We start from the raw sequence: 20,961 nt of genomic DNA, 5'->3' as shown, positions 1-20,961 counted from the left end.
GTAGTAGGAAAACTGGTATTATATTGGCAAAATGTTCGGAAGTATCTACTAAAGCTGAACATATCTACCAACACTTCACTCCCACACATATAGCCAGTAGATGTGTCCATGTTCCACTAAAAGACAAATTATGGTTTTTATACACCAGTACTATTCATGACATCCTACACTGAGAACCTTCCTCCTCCTATTAACAGTAGGATGGGGCAGTCAGTTGATAGTCACACAATGGAATTGGATCTATCCATTCTAAAGAATGAGGCAAAACAACATGATGTAAATACAGATAAATTCACAAATGATGGAAAGAAAAGCCAAATACAAGAGCTCTCGTTGCCGGATTACTTTTATATAAGATTCAAAAATGAGGACAGTAATCTCTTGCCTTATTTATTAAAGAAGTGCTAAGCTTTGGGGAAAGTTACTGAGGATCTAAAGAGGACAAATAATATCCTGTTTCTCGATCTCTGTGGCTTATAGAGATGTCATCAGTTTATGAAATTCTATGGAGCTGTTTACTTATGATTTCCACATATTTAAAAAGAAATCACCTTCAAAAAATAGAAGTAAATAAATATCATAATGTACATATATTGACAACTTGAAATTACGATAGGATGTAATTTCATACTGTGACTAGATTTAAAAAAAATTAAAACAATTTCAAGCTAAAGCAATATGGTACTGAGTATACAAAGTTCACATAAAAAGAATGAAAGATAGGCTTATTTTCTTAAAATGTACACAGGAAAACATAAGAAACAAATAATTAGGGCAGCCTGGGTGGCTCAGCGGTTTATCGCCACCTTCAGCCCAGGGCCAGATCCTGGAGACCCAGGATGGAGTCCTATGTCGGGCTCCCTGCATGGAGCCTGCTTCTCCCTCTGCCTGTGTCTCTCATGAATAAATAAATAAAATCTTAAAAAAAAAAATTTTTTTTTAAATGATTGGGCATAAGGAAAAGCATAAAAAATTGGTAAATCCAAATACCAATATCATGATTAAACTATTAAATATAAATAAACCAAATGTTCCTGTTAACACTAAATGTTGCTTGAATATATTCCACCGGAATTTTTGTACAACTATAACTAAACAGGAGGAAATAATCTAAAAGGTAGAAAAAAATAAAATTAAATTAAAGGTAGATGAGGGGATGCCTGGGTCGCTCAGTGGTTGAGCATCTGCCTTTGGCTCAGGTTGTGATCCTGGGGTCCTGGGATCAAGTCCCACATCAGGCTCTCTCTGCCTCTCTCTGTGTCTCTCGTGAATAAATAAATAAAATCTTAAAAAAAAAAAAAAGATATATAATCTAATATTTTGGGATGCCTGAGTGGCTCAGCAGTTGAGCGTCAGCCTTTGGCTCAGGGTGTGATCCCGAGTTCTGAGATCGAGTCCAACATTGGGCTTCTTGCATGGAGTCTGCCTATGTCTCTGCCTCTGTGTGTCTTTCATGAATAAATAAAATCTTTTTTAAAAATTGGAAAAAAAGGGATCCCTGGGTGGTGCAGCAGTTTGGTGCCTGCCTTTGGCCCAGGGCGCGATCCTGGAGACCCGGGATCGAATCCCACGTCGGGCTCCCGGTGCTTGGAGCCTGCTTCTCCCTCTGCCTGTGTCTCTGCCTCTCTCTCTCTCTGTGTGACTATCATAAATAAATAAAAATTAAAAAAAAATAAAAATTGGAAAAAAAAGTAAAGAAAGAAATTACTCCATGTAGTGATGACCAATCAAACAACCAGCATGGTGATATAAATATTTTATAGAAAAATCTTTAACACTAAAGGAGTTTGTCACTCTTATTCATAATGTTATTTTTCAATATCTCAATGTATACCATTATAATATTCTAATTGGAGGATAATAAAAATAATTTATGTTTATGTGTGTGCATATTTATATATAAATATATAATATATACATAAATCATATATAAGATATACGTATATAAATGCATATATATAGGGAAATATTTATTGTTAGCTCATGAAACATTAAGATAATCATCACAGAGGATTGACATTGAGATGGTAAAATGGGGCATCTGAATGGCTTAGTCAATTATGCATCCCACTCTAGATTTAGGCTCAGGTCATAATCTCGGGGTTGTAAGACTGAGACCCACATTTGGCTCACACTTTTTCCTCCACACTGGGCATCTAACCTGCTTTGGATTCTCTCTCTCTTTAAAAAAAAGAAAAGATGGTGATATATGTAGTTCACACCTAAGTAATTCTCATAATAAGCTCAACTAGCAGCTTTTACATAAGACATTAGTGGGCAAATTGCAGTAAAGAGTGAGCCCACAGAGATCAAGAAGGACAATATTAAAAGGGTAAGAAGAGCAATTTCATGTTGACCACAATACACCTCCCCCAGGTCAACACAGTGATCCACCATGGTAAACCAAACCACAAACTATGATTCGATTCTTCTACCAAGAAAAAGAAAGCAGTGGGAAAAAAATAAAAATAAAAAAGAAAGCAGTGGGCATCCAGCTTCACCAATGGCAGTCCACTACCTGGGTGATCTATTAAGGTCTCCCCTCATGGGGATGCCCAGGGGAATTTGTGGTGCTGGCCCAATGGGGAATCATAGCTAAATGGGGAAGGTAGATATGGCTTATAGCAACCAATACTCAGATCTTGGAACACTGACGGACCAGACTGTGTTCTACATGGCAGTCACTACTCCTACCCCTCACCCCCACCCCAGCAAGCCTGAACAAAGACTCTGAGCAACCCTAGAGCCTATCTTATAGGCCTATTTGAGGAGAGAGCCAAGTCAGCAGCACTGCCCAAGTGTTGAGCATAATCTTGACTCTGCATGGGCAGGGAGCTTAAACAGGGAACTAGGGCAGTCTGAGAGTGAAACCTACTGTACTGCACAGCAACAGAGAATTGCCTTCAGTCCTGCCAAATGTTTGAACATAACTTCTGGCCCCACATGAATGGGGGCTTGCCAGCATTGGCTTAGAAAACACTCAGGGGCCCGCAGTTGCCAATGGACATATCTCTCCTGTGAACATAAAAATAACGATTCCAAGAAAAATGTGAACCAGAGAAATCATTTCACTTGTAAATGCACACAGGCTAGTCGGTTATATTCCATGCGTCAGTGTTCAAATTCAAATAGAGAGGATCCAGGATGAAACATTACTTGTGGGCTACCTTTTTCATGAAAAATAATATCCCAAGATATTTGCCAAAGTCTGACATGTTCCTTTGCATAGTATGGACAATGAATGTCTCACGGTTATTGATGCTTTATCTATTGTAATGTATTTTATGTTCTTGATTCTGCATGTTAGTGCTAATATTATTATCGTCTTACTGACAAAAATAATTTATTTAAAGGTAGTTTTAGAGAGTTTAGAGTTTATCTCAATATTGGTAGAGTCAGGGTTTGAACCTGGATACCCTACACATCAACATGAGGCTACCAGGTCCAACGCTCTTCCAGAAGATGAACTGTGTTTGGATTCACTTTCCTGTTTGACACTAAATGGTTCACCCAGAAGTCCTCACCTGGAACATCCTCTATGAACTGAGACTTCAAAGTGAAAATTCTAGCTCAAACCATATACATGTAGCCTGAATGGGTTTCCGGTTACTACTAAGACCAGACACAGAGGTCAGGCATCCAAGATAAAAACACAGGAAAGGCCCAGCACAGAGTCCACTTTCACACATGGAGACCTAGAATTACACACCTGTGTATCTGAGTACATTTTGTATAAGTTAATACCCTTCCTGCAGAACATAACTATACATGTGTCCAGGCATTGGTTCTCAATGCCTGTTACCTAGACAGGCATCTGAGAATGTTAGAAATTTGGGGGCCTGCACCCCAGAACTATTGACATGGTAATGTGGGGATAGGCACAGCAATTCAAGATTTACAAGTGTTCCTGGTGATTCTGACACAGTCTACATTTGACAACTCTGCAGGAAACAAAGTCATAGGCCAATTCTGAGGTACCCACAGGTAAGTCACTCTTAGAAATCTCTATGCTTGTGGTCACGTTAGGTTGCGACACACATACACATACAACATATACAACACACATTTTCTTTATTCATAAATGAATCGGACTCTAACAGAGTCTATCTTGGCTTCCTTCTCTTCCGTCTCCCTTCTCTCAATACCTTCCTTGAGCTTCCTGGGATCACCCCAAATACACTTCTGTTCACATTCCTAAATGAAAACAATTCAAATTAAAGTGAATTGGAATTTATGTAAATATTTTAGCAACTAAGTTATGAAATGCATAAGATATTAATACATGTTATATATTAAAATGGGATTGAATATAGCATTCTCACTAAAATGTTGTCCTAGATGACTTACCCTGAGAACATAAATAATTACAGGCCTAACAGCTCTTCATCAGTACTCCGTTCACATGCAGCATAAAATTCCTGTGCATTAAGCTTAAGGATACTCTAAATTTCAGGGGTTTCCTAGAATAGTTGGTTTCAAGGAAAAGTGTGATTCCCTTTCTGTCAGATGCTGGGAAAAGTTCAGAGAATAAGAGCCATTCACAAACATATGTCCACCTGTTTTATATAGCTCTAGATTTGTACTTAGACTGGACCTATGTCAGAGTGTTGGTCAATGACATGGAGGGAGTAGTGCTTTGGGGAGAATGGCCTTCCTTAATAAAAACAGAAAGTCTTCAAGTTAAATTTCTTAAGTCCTATCAGATTTCTTTCCTGTCTTAAACATGGTTTGATGCCTGGTGATGGGGAAGGTATCCTGGGATGTCATGAGAGGGCAAATATAAGCACAATGGCTAGGGTGGACAATACTAGAGAGAAGAAACAGAAAAATCGATAGTACACTCTAAGATGTGTGAGCCATTCTATTAGACCTAATCATCTACCTACTCACTGTAGGTACATACCTAACACAAAATATACATCTTTTCCATAAATACACATCAGTCTTTTAATGGTGAAGCTGACAACAAAATAACAGGTACTGAAAACTTGTTATTGTTTTTGAACCAATCTTAAATGGGAGTATAACATGCTACCCGATCCCTGGGTGGCACAGCGGTTTGGTGCCTGCCTTTGGCCCAGGGCACGATCCTGGAGACCCGGGATCGAATCCCACGTCGGGCTCCCGGTGCTTGGAGCCTGCTTCTCCCTCTGCCTGTGTCTCTGCCTCTCTCTCTCTCTCTCTCTCTCTCTCTCTCTGTGTGACTATCATAAATAAAAAAATAAAAAATAAATAAAAAAATATTTTATTCCTATAATTGATAAGAATCTTCTCTCTACTCAGGTCACAATATGTATAAGGAGAGGATGGCCTGTGAAAAATAGGGACATCTAGCTTAAAAGTTGGGTAGACTGAAGCAGAAATGATTATTGCCTGTGACTAGTAACCTCCTTCCCAACTAATCAGCGCCATGCATGTAGTCCAGAGCACAGGACTAGACTCATCATGGGGCTGAGTGAAAGTGAGGGAGGTTGTAGTCAGCTGTGAGTCAGCATCCATGGAATGTCACCCATCTATTATGCATCAGACCTATGTTGGGCTTGCATACCTGGGATACCAGTGCTTTGTACAACCACAACACACACCTTGCCGGTTCTGTGTATTACTGTCCAGCAGCTCTCTGCATCTTGAACAATTCACTCTGTCATGTGACATCTTAAAGGTATGACCAGAATGTTTAAGTCATCTAATATCCCCTCTCCATCTACAATCACACATCTGGGCCTTGGAAAGTATAATCATCTCTGTCATCCAATAGCAGCTGGTCCACAGTAAAACCAGGGAATGCATTAAATCATGAGAAAAGGATCTGACTTCCCTAGTCCCAGAAAATGGCCACATATCCCAAATCCTCATCTTTGTTACATTTGTCAACAGAAGTAGTTTCCTAAGACCTTTCAGTGACCAAAGGGAGCTCCTTATCACATCTGTCCTCACTTTTCCATTCTCCATATTTGCTATTTGCAGGACGTACCTTTCTATAGAATACTATCATATTCTATCTGTCCTTTTAAGTCTCCTTAGTACCAAGTGCCTGAAGTAATCCTGTAGACCAATGATGGTGTTCTCCTGTTCTTACAGTGAAGTGGTGACAAAACTGTATTTCAATCTCACATATGGTCTCAAATAATCCAGTTATCAACCATTTCTCATTGAATTAAAACATTCCAAGCTACTCCTAAAAACCTACCTGGGTGTGCATGGCTACGATGGGAGGGGAGAGCAGTGAAAGTGGAGTCTCTATAACAGAGGAAAGAACAACAGCCGTGATGCTGACATCAATGGAATGGAAATGAGGAGACAGAAGAACTGGACATGATTTGGAAAGAAAAGTAAAATTCATATTTCTAGATTCTGAGTACATTACTGCAGCCTTGGACAAGTGTCCCCTCCCCACATTTAATTTCCTCATTATAGCCTATATATATTTTTCATCTTTTACCTTGGACTGCACCATGTCTCCCAAAAGAATGTTGTTTTCTTCCTAAACTGGAACATCTACTTCAGCACTATCCCATGTTTGTTCCCTTCAAATAAATGTTAAAACAACCCATGACTCTTGAGGTATCCAAGTTTTCACCTAATCAAACTATTACAGTAAAGTGAGTAACATGGATAATGTCATTTCTAAGATGGAAAATGAACAGTAACTACAGAAATCTTACTTAATGTTCTTCTCCAATTGAGAAGGAAGGAGTGAAATGTATCATATCATACTACATGGAATTTAACATGCTAACTGTAGAATTATACCCATAGTCAAATTAATTTTGAACACCATGTCATTTCTTGCAATCTATTCATAAAATCTATGAGGTCATATAAGCAAGAGTTCCTAAACTGTGGAAGAAGGAAAACAGAGTACATCCTACATAAGTCCTAGACAGGTATTCAAGGTAGGATTTACATGGGGAGATTCTAAAAACAACATGAGATTTAGGCAAAAAAATACAAGGCAATGTAGAGAAAATTATTCCCATTATGAATCTATATTTTTGTTTGCAAGGAAATCATCAGTTTTGAAAATTGTAAATTATCTTTTTGTCTTCCCTTTCATTCTGAAGATACAGGTACACACATACACATACATAACACATATACACATATGTATTTCTTCCTATTTAGTTATTTTACTCCAAAATATATCTTTAGCTTAATATAGCATATTGCATTCTGTGCATATCAAAACCATAAATCTCTGCCTATAAGAGGTATGCTTATAAGAACAACATAAGCAAAGGAAAAATACAGGTTAAAAATTTATAAATCCTGATTGAGAAAACTGTAGATATGGCTTATAATTATATTTGTGGTGACTTTGTTCGAAGTGCAGTAGTTAAGAGAACCCATTGGCATTGGATAGTGAGCCATGGTTTAATGAAAGAAAACAGATATTGAAATAAAGATTACTACTCATAGATCCTAGAATATGTACATATTATGCATTGAGAGATAGCATGAAGAGTTTCAGACTGGGTGCAGGCAAAGAAAATGTCTGGAACTAGTGCAAATTTCTTTTTAGAGGTCTATGGTTGGTGTGCTTTGGAGTTCCTGGACCAAGTCTAGAATGCACAATTCAAACCCAAATGAGTGGAGTAAGGTAAACTCTGTGGGAGTTTTCTCTAAGGGATGCTCATGGTAAATCTACTGTGATTGGCCACTCTTTCACAAAGGCTACTGGGTAAGTTATATAAGAACGTACCTTTCCTTGTGACTGTGGGGGCTGTTATCCAGAGTTATTTGCTGTTGGGTGAATTAATTAATAGTCAGTTCAAACCCCTTCAGGCAGTCTGGTTATAGGAGCTGGAATCCATGTCATCAGTATCAAGAAATTACTTAGCTACACTCTCAATAATACTTCCATATCATCCTTATTAAAAACACTATAATGTTCTGGCAGTTCCAAAAGAAAGGAAAGAAATAATACATAAATGTGAGGAAAATTAATCTCAAATAATTTGAGGTTTAGGGCCTCTGAGGGAAACATTATTAGTGATACCATTCCAGGGCTTTAACAAGTGACCCCTGAATAATGCAGGGGCTCAGTGTACCCACCTCCAATGCAGCTGAAAATCTGCGTATAACTTTGACTTCCCAACTCTTGATAGCTTGCTGTTGAGAAGAAATCTTAGTGAAAACAGTCAACTATACTAGGTATTCCTAAAATAAAGGAAGCTCAGGAAAAGACAATGTTATGAAAATCAGGAGGTGATAATACAAATACATACATAGTACTGTACTATGAAAAAAAGCTGGCTATAAGTAGACCCATACAGTTCAAACACATGTTATTCAAGGGTCAAGTGTACTTTATCTTACTGTCGGCTTATCTGCAACCTTAATGAATTTGGGCAGGCTAATGTTGTGCAGGATAACATTTCATGTAATATACATCAGTGTTAACATATTAAAACCATTCAGTGTTTTTAGTGAAAATGTATTCAACTTCAGATTTCAAACATACTAAAAACCAACCACTGTATGATCCTTGGTCAAAATACCCATCACAGGCATTTGAGAACTATTCTTGTTTGTCTCATAAAATTATCTAAGAGCTGTACTTTTGATGCTTTTTAAGCTGAGGCTAAATATTGCATAAATGTGGATTTACAATAATTTTACATTCTTTCATGAGAGAGTTAGCTATACTTTCCTCAGATATCTGTGAAAATTTCTTTATTTCAACCAAATAACTAATGTTCTTGGCTTGTATCAATTGCTATGATGAAGATACATCCACCTCTAAATAAATAGCACCTAGCAAAAATATATAAATTTTGGAATGTTTGTCTTACTTGAATATGCAAATAATGTCTTACATACTTACTTCAGTAAGTATGATTTATTTTACCCTTATGTATCAACCACAAACAACATCTCCATGTAGACCTTCTTCATATATTTTATATTATAGCCTCCTTATTCGTCTATGGAAAAGTAGGTATGAATGAATTACCATCATATCACAGCCCTTCATGTCTGTGAGACTGCAATCATCAAATAATTTTGCATGAACACAAGCACTAAAGGCATAGCATGGGATGATTTAAAAGTAAAATTAATAATATTTGCAATGCAAAATTCTTCAAATATGGTCAAAAGAAAAAAAAAAGAGACTCAGTGAAACTAATTATCCCTGTCCAGACATCCATCCCCCTTGATCCTTTCAGGAATATTAACAAATGGGCAGCCCCGGTGGCTCAGGGGTTTAGTGCCGCCTTCAGCCACCCTTCACTCTTCACTTCAGGGTGTGATCCTAGAGACCCGGGATCCAGTCTCACATCGGGCTCCCTGCATGGAGCCTGCTTCTCCCTCTGCCTGTCTGTGCCTGTGCCTCTGCCCCTCTCTCTCTCTCTCTCTGTGTCTGTCATGAATAAATAAATAAAAAATCTTAAAAAAAAAAAAAAAAGAAACTCTTCCTTTAAAAAAAAAAGGAATATTAACAAATACATTTGACCTCTGAATAACATGGTTTTAAACAGTGTGGGTCTACTTATACACAGAATTTCTTTTTTAAATATAGTGTAGTACTGTTAAACATGCTTTCTCTTCGTTATGATTTCCTTAATATTTTCTTTTGTCCACCTTACTTTATTTTAAAAATACTGAATAGAATACAGACAATATATGAAGAATGGGATGATCAACTGTTGATGTTCTGGGTAAGGTTTCAGGTCAACAATACCATATTCCCATGGTAAAGTAGGAATGGTTTTAAGATTGGGAACTCAAAAATTACACAGAGGTTTTCAATTCTAAAGGGGCTTGCTACTCCTCATGCCTGCACTGTTCAAGGATAAAATATAATTGATCTAGGTCATTTAAATTTGGATTTTTTTCTATAATACTCTGATTTAATCTGAAAAATACTGACATACTGTTTTCTGCTGTGAATTCTCTGATTTTATTTATTTATTTATTAAAGATTTGTTGATTTATTTTGGAGAGAAAGAGAGAACAGGAGGAGGAGCAGAGGGGGAGAGAGAATACCAAGCAGACTATCTCAGGACCCCGAGATCATGAGCTGAGATGAAACCAAGAGTTGGCCATTTAACCAAGCTAGCCATCTAGGCACCTCTTCTGTAATTTTATTTAGATTTTCCTTTCTATTGCATACTTCACCAATTGTTTGTATCTTTAATATTTTTATCCTTCATAGAGGTTCTTCTTATCTGAACTCTATATTAAGAACAGAGGTTCATCAATCATTACATTTTTAGGGTTTCTATCCAGTAGGCTTTCTCTGATGTTGAATAAGCTTTCAGTTCCAGGTAAAAACTTTACCACCTTCTTGACATTTTTTTTTTTTTCCTTCTTGACATTTTTAAGGTATATCCCCAGCAAGTATAATTTCATGTTGAATACTTCTCATTATTAGTTAAATATTGCCACATTTTTTAGATTTCTAGGGTTTTATACAATATTCACACTCTAAAGTTCAGAAAGTTTATAATTCTGCGTAGACTTTGCCTTTTTTTTTTTTACATTTGTCTGCATTCCCCCACTACGTATTACCATATATTGATAACATATGAATGCTAGATACTTTGTTAATTGTTTACATTTGTGAGATTTCTTTTTCATTATGAAAAGTCTGATGTTGAGTGAGTCTTCAGAGGACTAGTTAAAAGGTTTATCATACTTAATACCTTTTTAAGTCTTCACTTCAGTAAGGATACAATGATGAACAAAAAGATTTGAGCTTTTGTAAAAGATTTCCTAGATTGATTACTATAATACTGGTTCCTTGGAAACGGAGTTCTCTGATGTTTATTAGGATATAACCTTGATTGACATTTTAAAAAAAAAGGTTTTTGGGACACCTGGGTGGCTCAGGGGTTAAGCGTCTGCCTTCAGCTCAGGGTGTGATCCTGGAGTCCTGCTTCTCCCTCTGCCTGTGTCTCTGCCTCTCTCTCTCTCTCTCTCTGTCTCTCATGAATAAATAAATAAAAATCCTTAAAAAAAAATAAAATAGGGACGCCTGGGTGGTTCTCTGCCTTTGGCTCAAGGCGTGAACCTGGAGTCCCAGGATCTAGTCCACATCAGGCTTCCTGCGTGGAGCCTGCTTCTCCCTCTGCCTATGTCTCTGCCTCTCATGAATAAATAAATAAAATCTTAAAAAGAAAAATAAAAGACTTTATTTATTTGAGAGACTGAGAAAGAGAGATCATGAGTAGGATGGTAAGAGCAGAGGGAGAAGCAGACTCCCTGCTGAACAGAGAGCCTGATGCTGGGCTCCATCCCAGTGACAAGAGCCGAAGGCAGATACTTAAACGGACTGAGGACCCAGGCACCCTGATTGACATTTTCCCAAGTTTCATTGCATTGGTAAGTTTCATCTCCTTTTCTATACACCTTGATAACTATGGAATATAAGAGTCCTCACAAAAGGCATTTGTAAGTTTACAACACATTAAACTTGATCCAGGGCAGCCCGAGTGGCTCAGCGATTTAGCACTGCCTTCAGTCCAGGGCGTGATCCTGGAGACTGGGGATCGAGACCCGCATCAGGCTCCCTGCGTGGAGCCTGCTTCTCTCTCTGCCTGTGTCTCTGCCTTTCTCGCTCTGTCTCTCATGAATAAATAAATAAAATCTTAAAAAAAATAAAACTTGATCCAAATTAAGTATTATGTGTTAAGTAGTGCACAGTGATGTTTGGATAAAGATCTTCCTGTACTTATCAAAATTAGAGTTTGCAATAAGGAGGGATCATGTGTTGGGAGAAAATGAATCCTCTGACATCAATCAATCACTTTTAAAGATTTTATTTATTTGACACAGAGAGAGAACACAAGCAGAGGGAATGGGAGAGGGTAAAACAGACTCCCTACTGAGCAGAGAGTTTGGGATCATGACCTAAGCCAAAGGCAGATGCTTAATACATTGAATGACCCAGGTGCCCCCAATCAATCACATTTAGAATTTTTATTTTTGTTTTTAAATGTCTAACTTTCAGAGTTCTTTCAATGAATGATTAACCAGTCTTATATTTGAAATGGTTTGAATGATTACTTTCAGCACAGACTAGGTGACTTTCCAGAATTTCCAAATAGCCCTCCAGAGAACATGTAGGTCTGATGAATGGATTATGGACCTTGGGCTCAAAAACACTGTTCTGCAAATATAACTGACTTTAGGTTTCCGCCCCCACCCTCCCCCCGAATGCTTTCCATCCTTGATCTATTCTGGCGGTAAGAATTTCTTTATGGATAACAGTCCCAGTTTGGTTATATCCATCATACTTCCTTACTGCCCTTCACTACCCCCCATCACCTTGCTAGTCATTTACTAAGTACAAATACTCAGGGCCACTGCTTCCGCATCTTACCAGGTCACTCTACAAAATAAATCTTCCTTGCCTCTCTTTCCTAATAGGCCTATGGTGTTGTGGATAGATACAACTAAAAGATACCAAGTAAATTATCCCACACACTGTACTTATATACATATACGTTAAAATGGAAATGTGCAAAATTCCATTCCGTTGCTCTTCCGTGAAGACAAAAATGGACCAAATTACCTTTCAGAGTGTTCCAGAAGCCATTTAGAACACAGTACATCTAACTAAGTACAAATGAAGAAGCGCCACATGGAAGAGAGAACAAGGAAATTGTGTGAGACTTTCCACAAAAGCTGCTCATTCTCCCTAACACTCCATGGCAACACTGAGAAAACTATTACCTCTCCTAAGGAGAGAAATGAGTGACCTGTATATTCAAGATTTCATTGGGCTGTCTTCTTTCCCGCTACCTGCTGGAACAGTTTTTGTCATGAATGACATGGAAGACTTGCAGAAGTAATCAAAGCACCCTCTGAATGCAGTATAATGGTTGCTCAGACAAAAGATGAGCATATGTTCAAACAATGAAGAGACTACGTAGCTAAAGACACAGAAAGGAAGAGATTATGGGCTCTAATATTAACTGCAATTTTTTAAACTGGGGAATTACAAAAATCAAAATAATACAAATGCCTAACAGTCCTCCCAAATTACGAATATATCTGTTCTTTTGTAGAAAGCAAGTTCAGAATACACTGGTAGAAGGATGTTTGTTTTAATTACCTAATTTCAACAAAAAATCAAAAGGCATACAAAGAAATAGAAATACATGTTCCAATTGGAGGATAAGCTCTAAAAATAAAGCTCCTAAACTGACCCTAAATTAATAAAGAACTATTAACTGCCGACACATAAGTCAACCATCACAAAGATTCTAATGGAGGAGGAAGAAAAATTGGATAGTGTAACTAAATGTTATCAGGAAAACAATGCATGACAAAAATGAAAATCCAGAGACAGAAAGTATAAAAATAATCAATCAGAAATTAGGAACTGAAGAGAACAATCATGGATTTTAGTATTTGTGCTGCCGAAGCCAGCACAACAATCACTAATTTTAAAAACACATCAAAGGTAGCCCGGGTGGCTCAGAGGTTTAGAGCTGACTTCAGCCCAGGATGTGATCCTGGAGACCTGGGATCCAGTCCCATGTCAGGTTCCCTGCAATGGAGCCTGCTTCTCCCTCTGCCTGTGTCTGTGCCTCTCTCTCTCTCTGTCTCTCATGAATAAATAAATAAAATCTTTAAAAAAACAAAACAAAACACATTAAGGCCTCAGTCACAGATGTGATCAAGCAGAAAAAGAATGAGACAACTTAAAGACCCCTTGTTTTAAATCACCTACTGAGAGGACGAAAGAAAATGTGAAAAGGACAGTATAAGTGACTAATGGAAGGAATATCAACAAATGGACCAATTGGGGGATGCCTGAGTGGCTCAGCAGTTGAGTGTCTGCCTTTGGATCAGAGCGTGACCCTGTGATCCCAGTTTTCCAGGATCTAGTCCCTCATTGGGCTCCCTGTAGGGAGCTTGCTTCTCCCTCTGCCTGTGTCTCTGCCTGTCTCTCATAAATAAATAAATAAAATCTTAAAAAAAAAAAAAAAAAAAGGACCAATTGGTACATTAAGGGAATCACAAAAGGGGAGGGCAGTGAAAAGGGGCCAGCGGGTATACATGAAGATCTAAAGACTTGTACTTTCCACATATGTGGGAAAAGGGGACAAATTCAACAAGCTCAGTAAATTTAAAGTAGGATACATACTAAGACATGAATACAGGGACACATTATGATTAACCTATGAAAAATCACAGGTAGAAACAGAAATTTGGAACAGGGTGAAAAGAGAAACTCATCTTGTACAAGAGAGCTCCAGTAAAATTGGCAGTGATGTTCACAGCAGATCTTATATGAAGTATATGGGACTGTGCATTCAAGTACTGAAAGATCAAAGAACATGCACCAAGAATACTCTGAGAAAACTGTTTTTCATGAATGTAGAAATGAAGACTTTCCTAAGTAAAAACTCCTCTAAGTTTACCCACAGACCTGTTCTACAAGAAACATTAATGTAAGTCTTTCTAGGTAAAATAAAATGACTCTAAACAGTAACTGAAACCACATAACAACATGAATCTCTCTGTTAAATGTAAGCATTTTCACAATTACAGAAACTTGTAGTGTTGTAATGAGGTAGCACAAGTCAGTTTTATTTCTAATACAGAATTGTTTAAAAAAGCATAAAACACATAAATCTAGGTAATAAAATACACAACATAAAAGACTTCGTGGTATTGGTAACATTAAGTAGGCGCAGGGATGAAATGGTAAGTAGAAGAGTTTTGTATGCAATTGACAATATCAGTTTGTCATTATTCTTTGTTATGCCTTTAGCATATTTGAAGCAGTCTCCAAGACAATCACTATGAAAATATGTAGAGAAGACATACATGTTAATGAGAATGGAATCAAAGAATGTCATAGGTAAAACACCACCATTAAAGATAAAATTTAATATGGAAACATGTAAGAGTTATAAACGGTTAAAATATTGCTTTCAATTCATAGAAAGTGTTTCTCTCATGCAAAGAGAGATTTCCCCAGGACCCTCACAGCAATAGAGAAGCTCTCAGCTTATAGATACCCTCCCACTCCTAGAGGAGTCTCCTGGCCCTCCCTGTGGATGTGATGGACCATCACTGGAGCTGAAGGAGAATTCTTAGAGAATGGATAGAGTTTGATAATGTTGCATAGCAGATGTCCCTCTGTGAAAGGAGGAGAAATGACACTACGTTTATCAAACTCATTTCCAATCAAGGAGGTACTTGAAACACATTTTAAAATCAACGTTCCTGCACATTTGGACCTCATCTCTATCATCTGCCTCATTCGTTCCCACCTACCTGGGTGGAAGTCTATGGTCTCCTTTCTCTTCACATCCCAGAGCTCCTTCTCTTGTTCCAAAAAGATGACCAGATCTGGCTTCCATACAACAAGACCTGTTGATCATAAAAAAATGAATAGGAAAAAAAATGAATAGGATTATTGCTGGAGGGATCCCTGGGTGGCTCAGTGGTTTAGTGCCTGTCTTTGGCCTAGGGCGTGATCCTGGAGTCCCAGAATCAAGTCCCAAGTCAGGCTCCTGGCAGAAGCCTGCTTCTCCCTCTGCCTGTGTCTCCGCCTCTCTCTCTCTCTCTTTCTCATGAATAAATAAATAAAATCTTAGAAAAAAAAAGGATTATTGCTGGAGATTATAACTTTTAATCAACTATTGTGCTCAGTAGAGAAGACAGAACATTGTAGAATTCTAGAAAATGATTTCCCAAACACTGTAGACCAACAGTCCCTTTAGAACATGCAGGAGGAGTTTTAAATATTCAAATCATGGCTTCTACATCCAAGCACTAGATACAATAAGAAATAAAAACTGGAGTTTAAGATGTGGGCAGTATCACTTGATGCCTTTCAATGTTTAGTAATGACATTCTACAGAAATGATGATGTTCCCTTAAGGAAGGGGAAGCTAGAGCTGAAAAGGAAACATGAAGCTTTTTCTCTACATCTACAAACCCCTACATATTTCCCTTACTGCATGGATCCTAATTCCAGTCATGCAAAGAGGAATCTTCTAAGAGTCAGTCTTCAAAGGAAGGAAAAAAATTCAGAGTGTGGTCTGGGAAACCTGTAAAGAGTCATCCTCACCCAAGAAGAGGAGGTGTCCGTAGTTCTCTAACATCACATCCCTGTACAGTTCCCGCTGAGTGTGGTTCAGGCATCCCCACTCCTCCTGAGAGAATTCTATGGCCACATCCCTGAATGTCAGCAGTCCCTGCAATAAATACCACAGTTACCAAGTGGCCACAGGCAGAGTTCACAGTGTAACTAAGATGAAAGAGGGAGTTAGTGTCACCAGCTAGATCCCATGATCTGACCCTTACACTGCTTATGGGCTTTGTCCCACATTTTACTTAACCTCCACTTTACACCTTATCTTTTATGTCAATCAAAAGACCCCATGAGGTCTGTCCTGTGATGGAAACAGATGAAGACACTCCTGTGATGGAAACAGAAACTATCCAACCAAAATTTATGACTGCCCTGAGGAAGCCCATGGGCCAGCCCATTTTGAGCCTAGCTCCTGCCTCACACCTGTGCAGATGGAGCAAGGAGTAACGCATAGCATGACCAAAGGCTTATGTCATAATATTAGAAAAATCTCCAACAAATGGGAAGCACAAATCTCATTTACATAACATACAAAGATTATATAAGTGTTGTTTGCAGGTACCTGTGCGACCCTATGCCCAGCTCCACGTAAGCCCCTCTTGCTGAATTTCCCTCCTAACCCTAAATCAAAGGAAACCATTCCTCCTGGCTTTGAGTCTCTGTTGAGAAGTTATCCCCTATGATCTCCTTATTGGCTGCAGATCAAGTTTCCTTTGTGTCACAACCCCACCTGGTATAGTTTCTATCTAGGACTCTATTCCAGGATTTTAATAAACTCAAACGTATTAATTAAGCGATTCTTGTTCTTTGTCTTTTTCCCTGAAAATACAAAGTAAATAGAAGGGTAACTCTGTGACCTAAGTGTGCAGGAAAATAAAAATCTATAAGATGAAGGTCTGCCTTAGAACCTCCAGTCCAGAAATCATTCTCTCTACTACATGAGAGGGAGAGCATTCATTGTCCAGTGGAAACTGATGGGAGGAGCTAAAGGTCAAGCAAGAATTCTTGAGATATTTTTGGTGCAAAAACTGTTTTTATGAAAGTGCTGGGACAGGACCCCTGGGCAGAAAGACCAATACAGTCCCCATGAGTAGTCATTGATTATATACTTTTAAATTGGGGAGCAGAAATAAAGGAAGTTTCTGCAGGGATTTTCATATGTTAAAGAGGACTTACCGGATCCTGGAGGTCTGCTATTGTCAAGCTGCCTGCTTCTTTGCCTCTAGCAAAGTATTTACATTAAGGAAGTTGTGAATTCCTAATAGTTTGTCGTACTCTGCCTGTCTTGGGTATTTATCAATGGGCTGCAAGTTGAATTTCAGTTTCTCTACATTTCTTTGATCTTTGTACTCCTTATCAGAAACTATAAGCAAAGAGAATCTCAGAGGAAAGTGGTCTGTATTTTACATAGAATGGTTTCTGCGTATCACTTAGCAAATCCATCTAAGATCCTTGTGAGGAAAAATATAAACTCTATAGGGGAGAGATCAGTCAGAGGGGACCCAACCAAGTCAAGGAAGGTAACATGAGCTCGAAGGAAACAAATTGATATCAGTGCCTTAGGCGCACAGAAGGACCTATTATTAATGGTGTGTTCTTGCATCCCCCCAAAGTAAATCAGACTATAAACTGAATTATGAGAGTACAGTGGATCTATATAAAGTTCAATCACACATAGTTTCCATGTCCTGTAATATCTAGTATATTTAAATAGAATATCTTTTTCACAATCTAAAGAGCAATCCTCCCTTTTTGTTCCAAAAACTTTCTGAGTTATTTTGGGTCTCATAATCATTGTGTTTATTTATGTATTTTCTTACTCCTGGTCTACAGAGCTCACAAAGCCTCCAGATGGAACCTAATAAGAAATGTTTTCCTTGACTGATATCCAAGGACCAGAGCTCATAAGCAATAGGAAACTTGGACTCAATGCTTCCTCTGTGGGTCTGTCATCAAGAGAGTCTTCAATACTTGCAGGTCTTTAATTTAAAGGGACAAAATTGTTGATAGCCAATTGAAAACCAGGTTGGGGAGAAGGCAGAGAAGGCTCTGTCTGGAATACAGGGGTAGGGGGAGTGTTCTAAAGACTTAATCTTCAGTCATTTTGAAAAGGTTTTTAAAATTAGGTGATAATATAAAGTAGAAACATCAGAACTAGAGGCATCAGTATTTGCAATTTCTAAATTAGTGGAATTTCAGGAGAAAAAAAATGATGCGCCATCGGACTCGGGACGCAAAGCTTACCTGAGAACTGGCCATTTCTTCTTCTTTCACTTCGTCCTCTAGATTTCTTTCTCAGAAGAGATTCATGGAGAAATCACAGCTGCATCAGGAGAAAATGCCTTTAAAGCCACCAACAGAGCCTCCGTACCTCTAAACTGCTTGCCTGAAAGCAGGACTTTGAAATGCAGAATAGGCCCAACAACTTCCTAGTCCTTTGTGTCAGGAGCCTTTCAGAAACTGTGAGCTCCTACTTGGAGACCAATCCTTGACTTTTCCTTCTGTGCTTTCAAGGGGCCTCCCCTCGCACAGACTACCACAAATTCAGCTACAGCACAGGGCCTGACCCTCCCAGACTCCTGCAGCAGAGACCCTGTTACCTCTCTTTGCACCAAAGCCTATACTCAACTCTCATAAATTAATGGGAAGCTCTCATGCTTAACCCTGGCCTCACTTAGAATCACCTGGAGCCCTTAATTAAAACAATGCTGTCCACACCAATTGATAGAATCTGAAGAGGACAGCACCAGCAATGGTCAGTTTTGAAACTCCACACGTGATCCTATTGGGAAGCATTTGGGGGAGGTGACCAGGCAAAGGACAGTAACCAAAGCTATGGTTGTTAAACAGATTTAAATCCATGCCTTCTCCACTGACCAGTTTCTGCAGATTTATGCATCTCCCTTTTTCTTCTGTGCAGAGGGAGACACCCTTACAAATGGAGCTTTCCCTTATAAATGCAAATATCTCTTACAAAAGTAAACATACTGGGTTTCAGAGTTTTTCCTTTGTCTGCTGTTTCTTTAAAATAACAGCCTAGTGGCGCCTGGGTGGCTCAGCTGGATGAGAGTCAGACTTGATTTCAGCTTAGGTCATGATCTCAGGGTCATGAGGTCGGACTCCGCTGAGCAAGGAGCCTGCTTAAGATTCTCTCCCTCTCCCCCTGCTCTTTCCCCCTCCCCCTAGCTGCCCTGCTCACGCAGGCTCTCTTTATCTCTCAAAAACAATACTAACAAAAAAACAAAAAACAAAAAAGCAAAACAAAAAACCCCAACAAAATCCAGCATAAAATAATCCTTATGGCAAAGACATATATTTTGGAATGGTAAAATACTCTTAAACAGGCAAATGTTTATTTTCATAAGTAACTGCCAGTTTCCAAGTGAATGTACTTTTTACACTCCCATCAGCAATATATGCAAATTCTAATTTCTCAATATTTTCAGAGAAATATGGTGTTTTCTTTTTCCTTTATTAGAGCCGTTCAATCACTCAGTTTGAAAATATTGAGTGATTGCTCACTGGAAAATATGAAATGCTCATAATACAGTTTCCTAGTGACTCAAAGTGAAACCGCTTATAAGCATAATGTTGAACAAAAATCAAAATGGTTGCATTAAAACATCAGCAAGGCTTGATATTAAACTAAGTACCCTTTGTCCTCTCTTCAGCAAACTTCCCCTCCCCCTTAGTTTTCTCCACCACCACCCCCCCTCCCGCCCCCGCCCCAGGAATCCAGGACCACTCTCAAAACCTGGTGAATAGGCTGGCAGCACAAACACAATTCCTGTCAAAACCGGCTAGATCCAGTATTTCCCTACGATGAAACCTCAGCCTCTTCCTCTGGGTGGGCTTGCAGTTTTTAAGGCCCTGACCTGCTGCAGCCTCCTGTGCTAGCAAAGCAATAAAGCTACTGTTCCTCTTTATCCCTGAATCTGCCTTCACGTTATTATTTTAGGTCTGAAGCATGAATGTCAGTTTTTGAGACCAGAATGAATGTTAGGAAAGGAAAACATTTTTCTTCATCTGTTCTTAATTATTTGGCCAGCATAATTATTAAACTGATGTGAGACAGATTCACAAGAGAAAAAATATAATTTCTTAATTATGAGAACTTCAAACATATAAGGCTCAAAGACAGGCAACTGATGCTTATTTGCCACTGTCACTTAAGAAGGAGGAAGTAGGGATTTAGAATTTCAGAAGGGGGGGGAAGCATATTCAGAGGAAAAAGGACAGAGCAAATGTTTGTCAAGCAATAGTTTGCCACACCAGGCAGACAACTCTTTATCATATAAAGAGTTCATTTCTGGCTATCTTCCTGAGTTCTCCCATCTAATTTATTCTTGGTATATAATCAACCTCACAAAAGAAGGAAATCCTTTCATTTGCAGCAACAGAATAACCCTAGAGGATCTTTTTTTAAGTTACAAAGAGGCCCTGCCAGCACCCCTCTGACCAACTTAATAAATTTTAGCAAGCATCTTTAGCCTACATGATTGATAAACCAAACCTCCTTGTATATATTTAGATCATGCATTGTTTCCTAGAAAGACTGAGAACTGAACTCTCTTGCACAATCTCCCCCTAGGGCACCCATACACAACCAGTAACATCTATGGATGGCACTATTGAGTCTGCAGGCAATCAAGAAGTGTTAGAGACTTCCATGCTCCCCTTCTACTGATTAAACTACCCCAAAGTTCCTTTAAGGGATACCTGGGTGGCTCAGTGCTTGAGCGTCTGCCTTTGGCTTAGGTCATGATCTGGGGGTCCTGGGATCCTGCCACCCACAGGGAGCCTGTGCCTATGTCCCCGCATCTGTGTGTGTGTGTGTATCTCATGAATAAATAAAATCTTTCCAAAAAACAAAATCTTTGGGCCAGGCAGAAACTGTG

The 20,961-nt window shown here is 38.7% G+C and overlaps 1 protein-coding gene across 1 annotated transcript in view; it reads right to left on the bottom strand.

Moving 5' to 3' along the window:
• Positions 1-20,961, bottom strand: part of LOC140607896 (uncharacterized) — a 130,854-nt gene that overhangs the window by 62,430 nt on the left and 47,463 nt on the right. Inside the window, 3 exon segments of the mRNA XM_072782560.1 lie at positions 15,241-15,336; positions 16,040-16,166; positions 18,308-18,386. Coding sequence (XP_072638661.1) covers positions 15,241-15,336; positions 16,040-16,166; positions 18,308-18,322 — 238 coding nt within the window. The 5' untranslated portion in view covers positions 18,323-18,386.

Source organism: Canis lupus, chromosome 1 (assembly GCF_048164855.1).
Source record: "Canis lupus baileyi chromosome 1, mCanLup2.hap1, whole genome shotgun sequence".
NCBI classification, from domain to species: Eukaryota; Metazoa; Chordata; class Mammalia; order Carnivora; family Canidae; genus Canis; species Canis lupus.
Note: the sequence above shows the minus strand (reverse complement) of the source record. Positions and strands in the feature narration are given on the sequence as shown.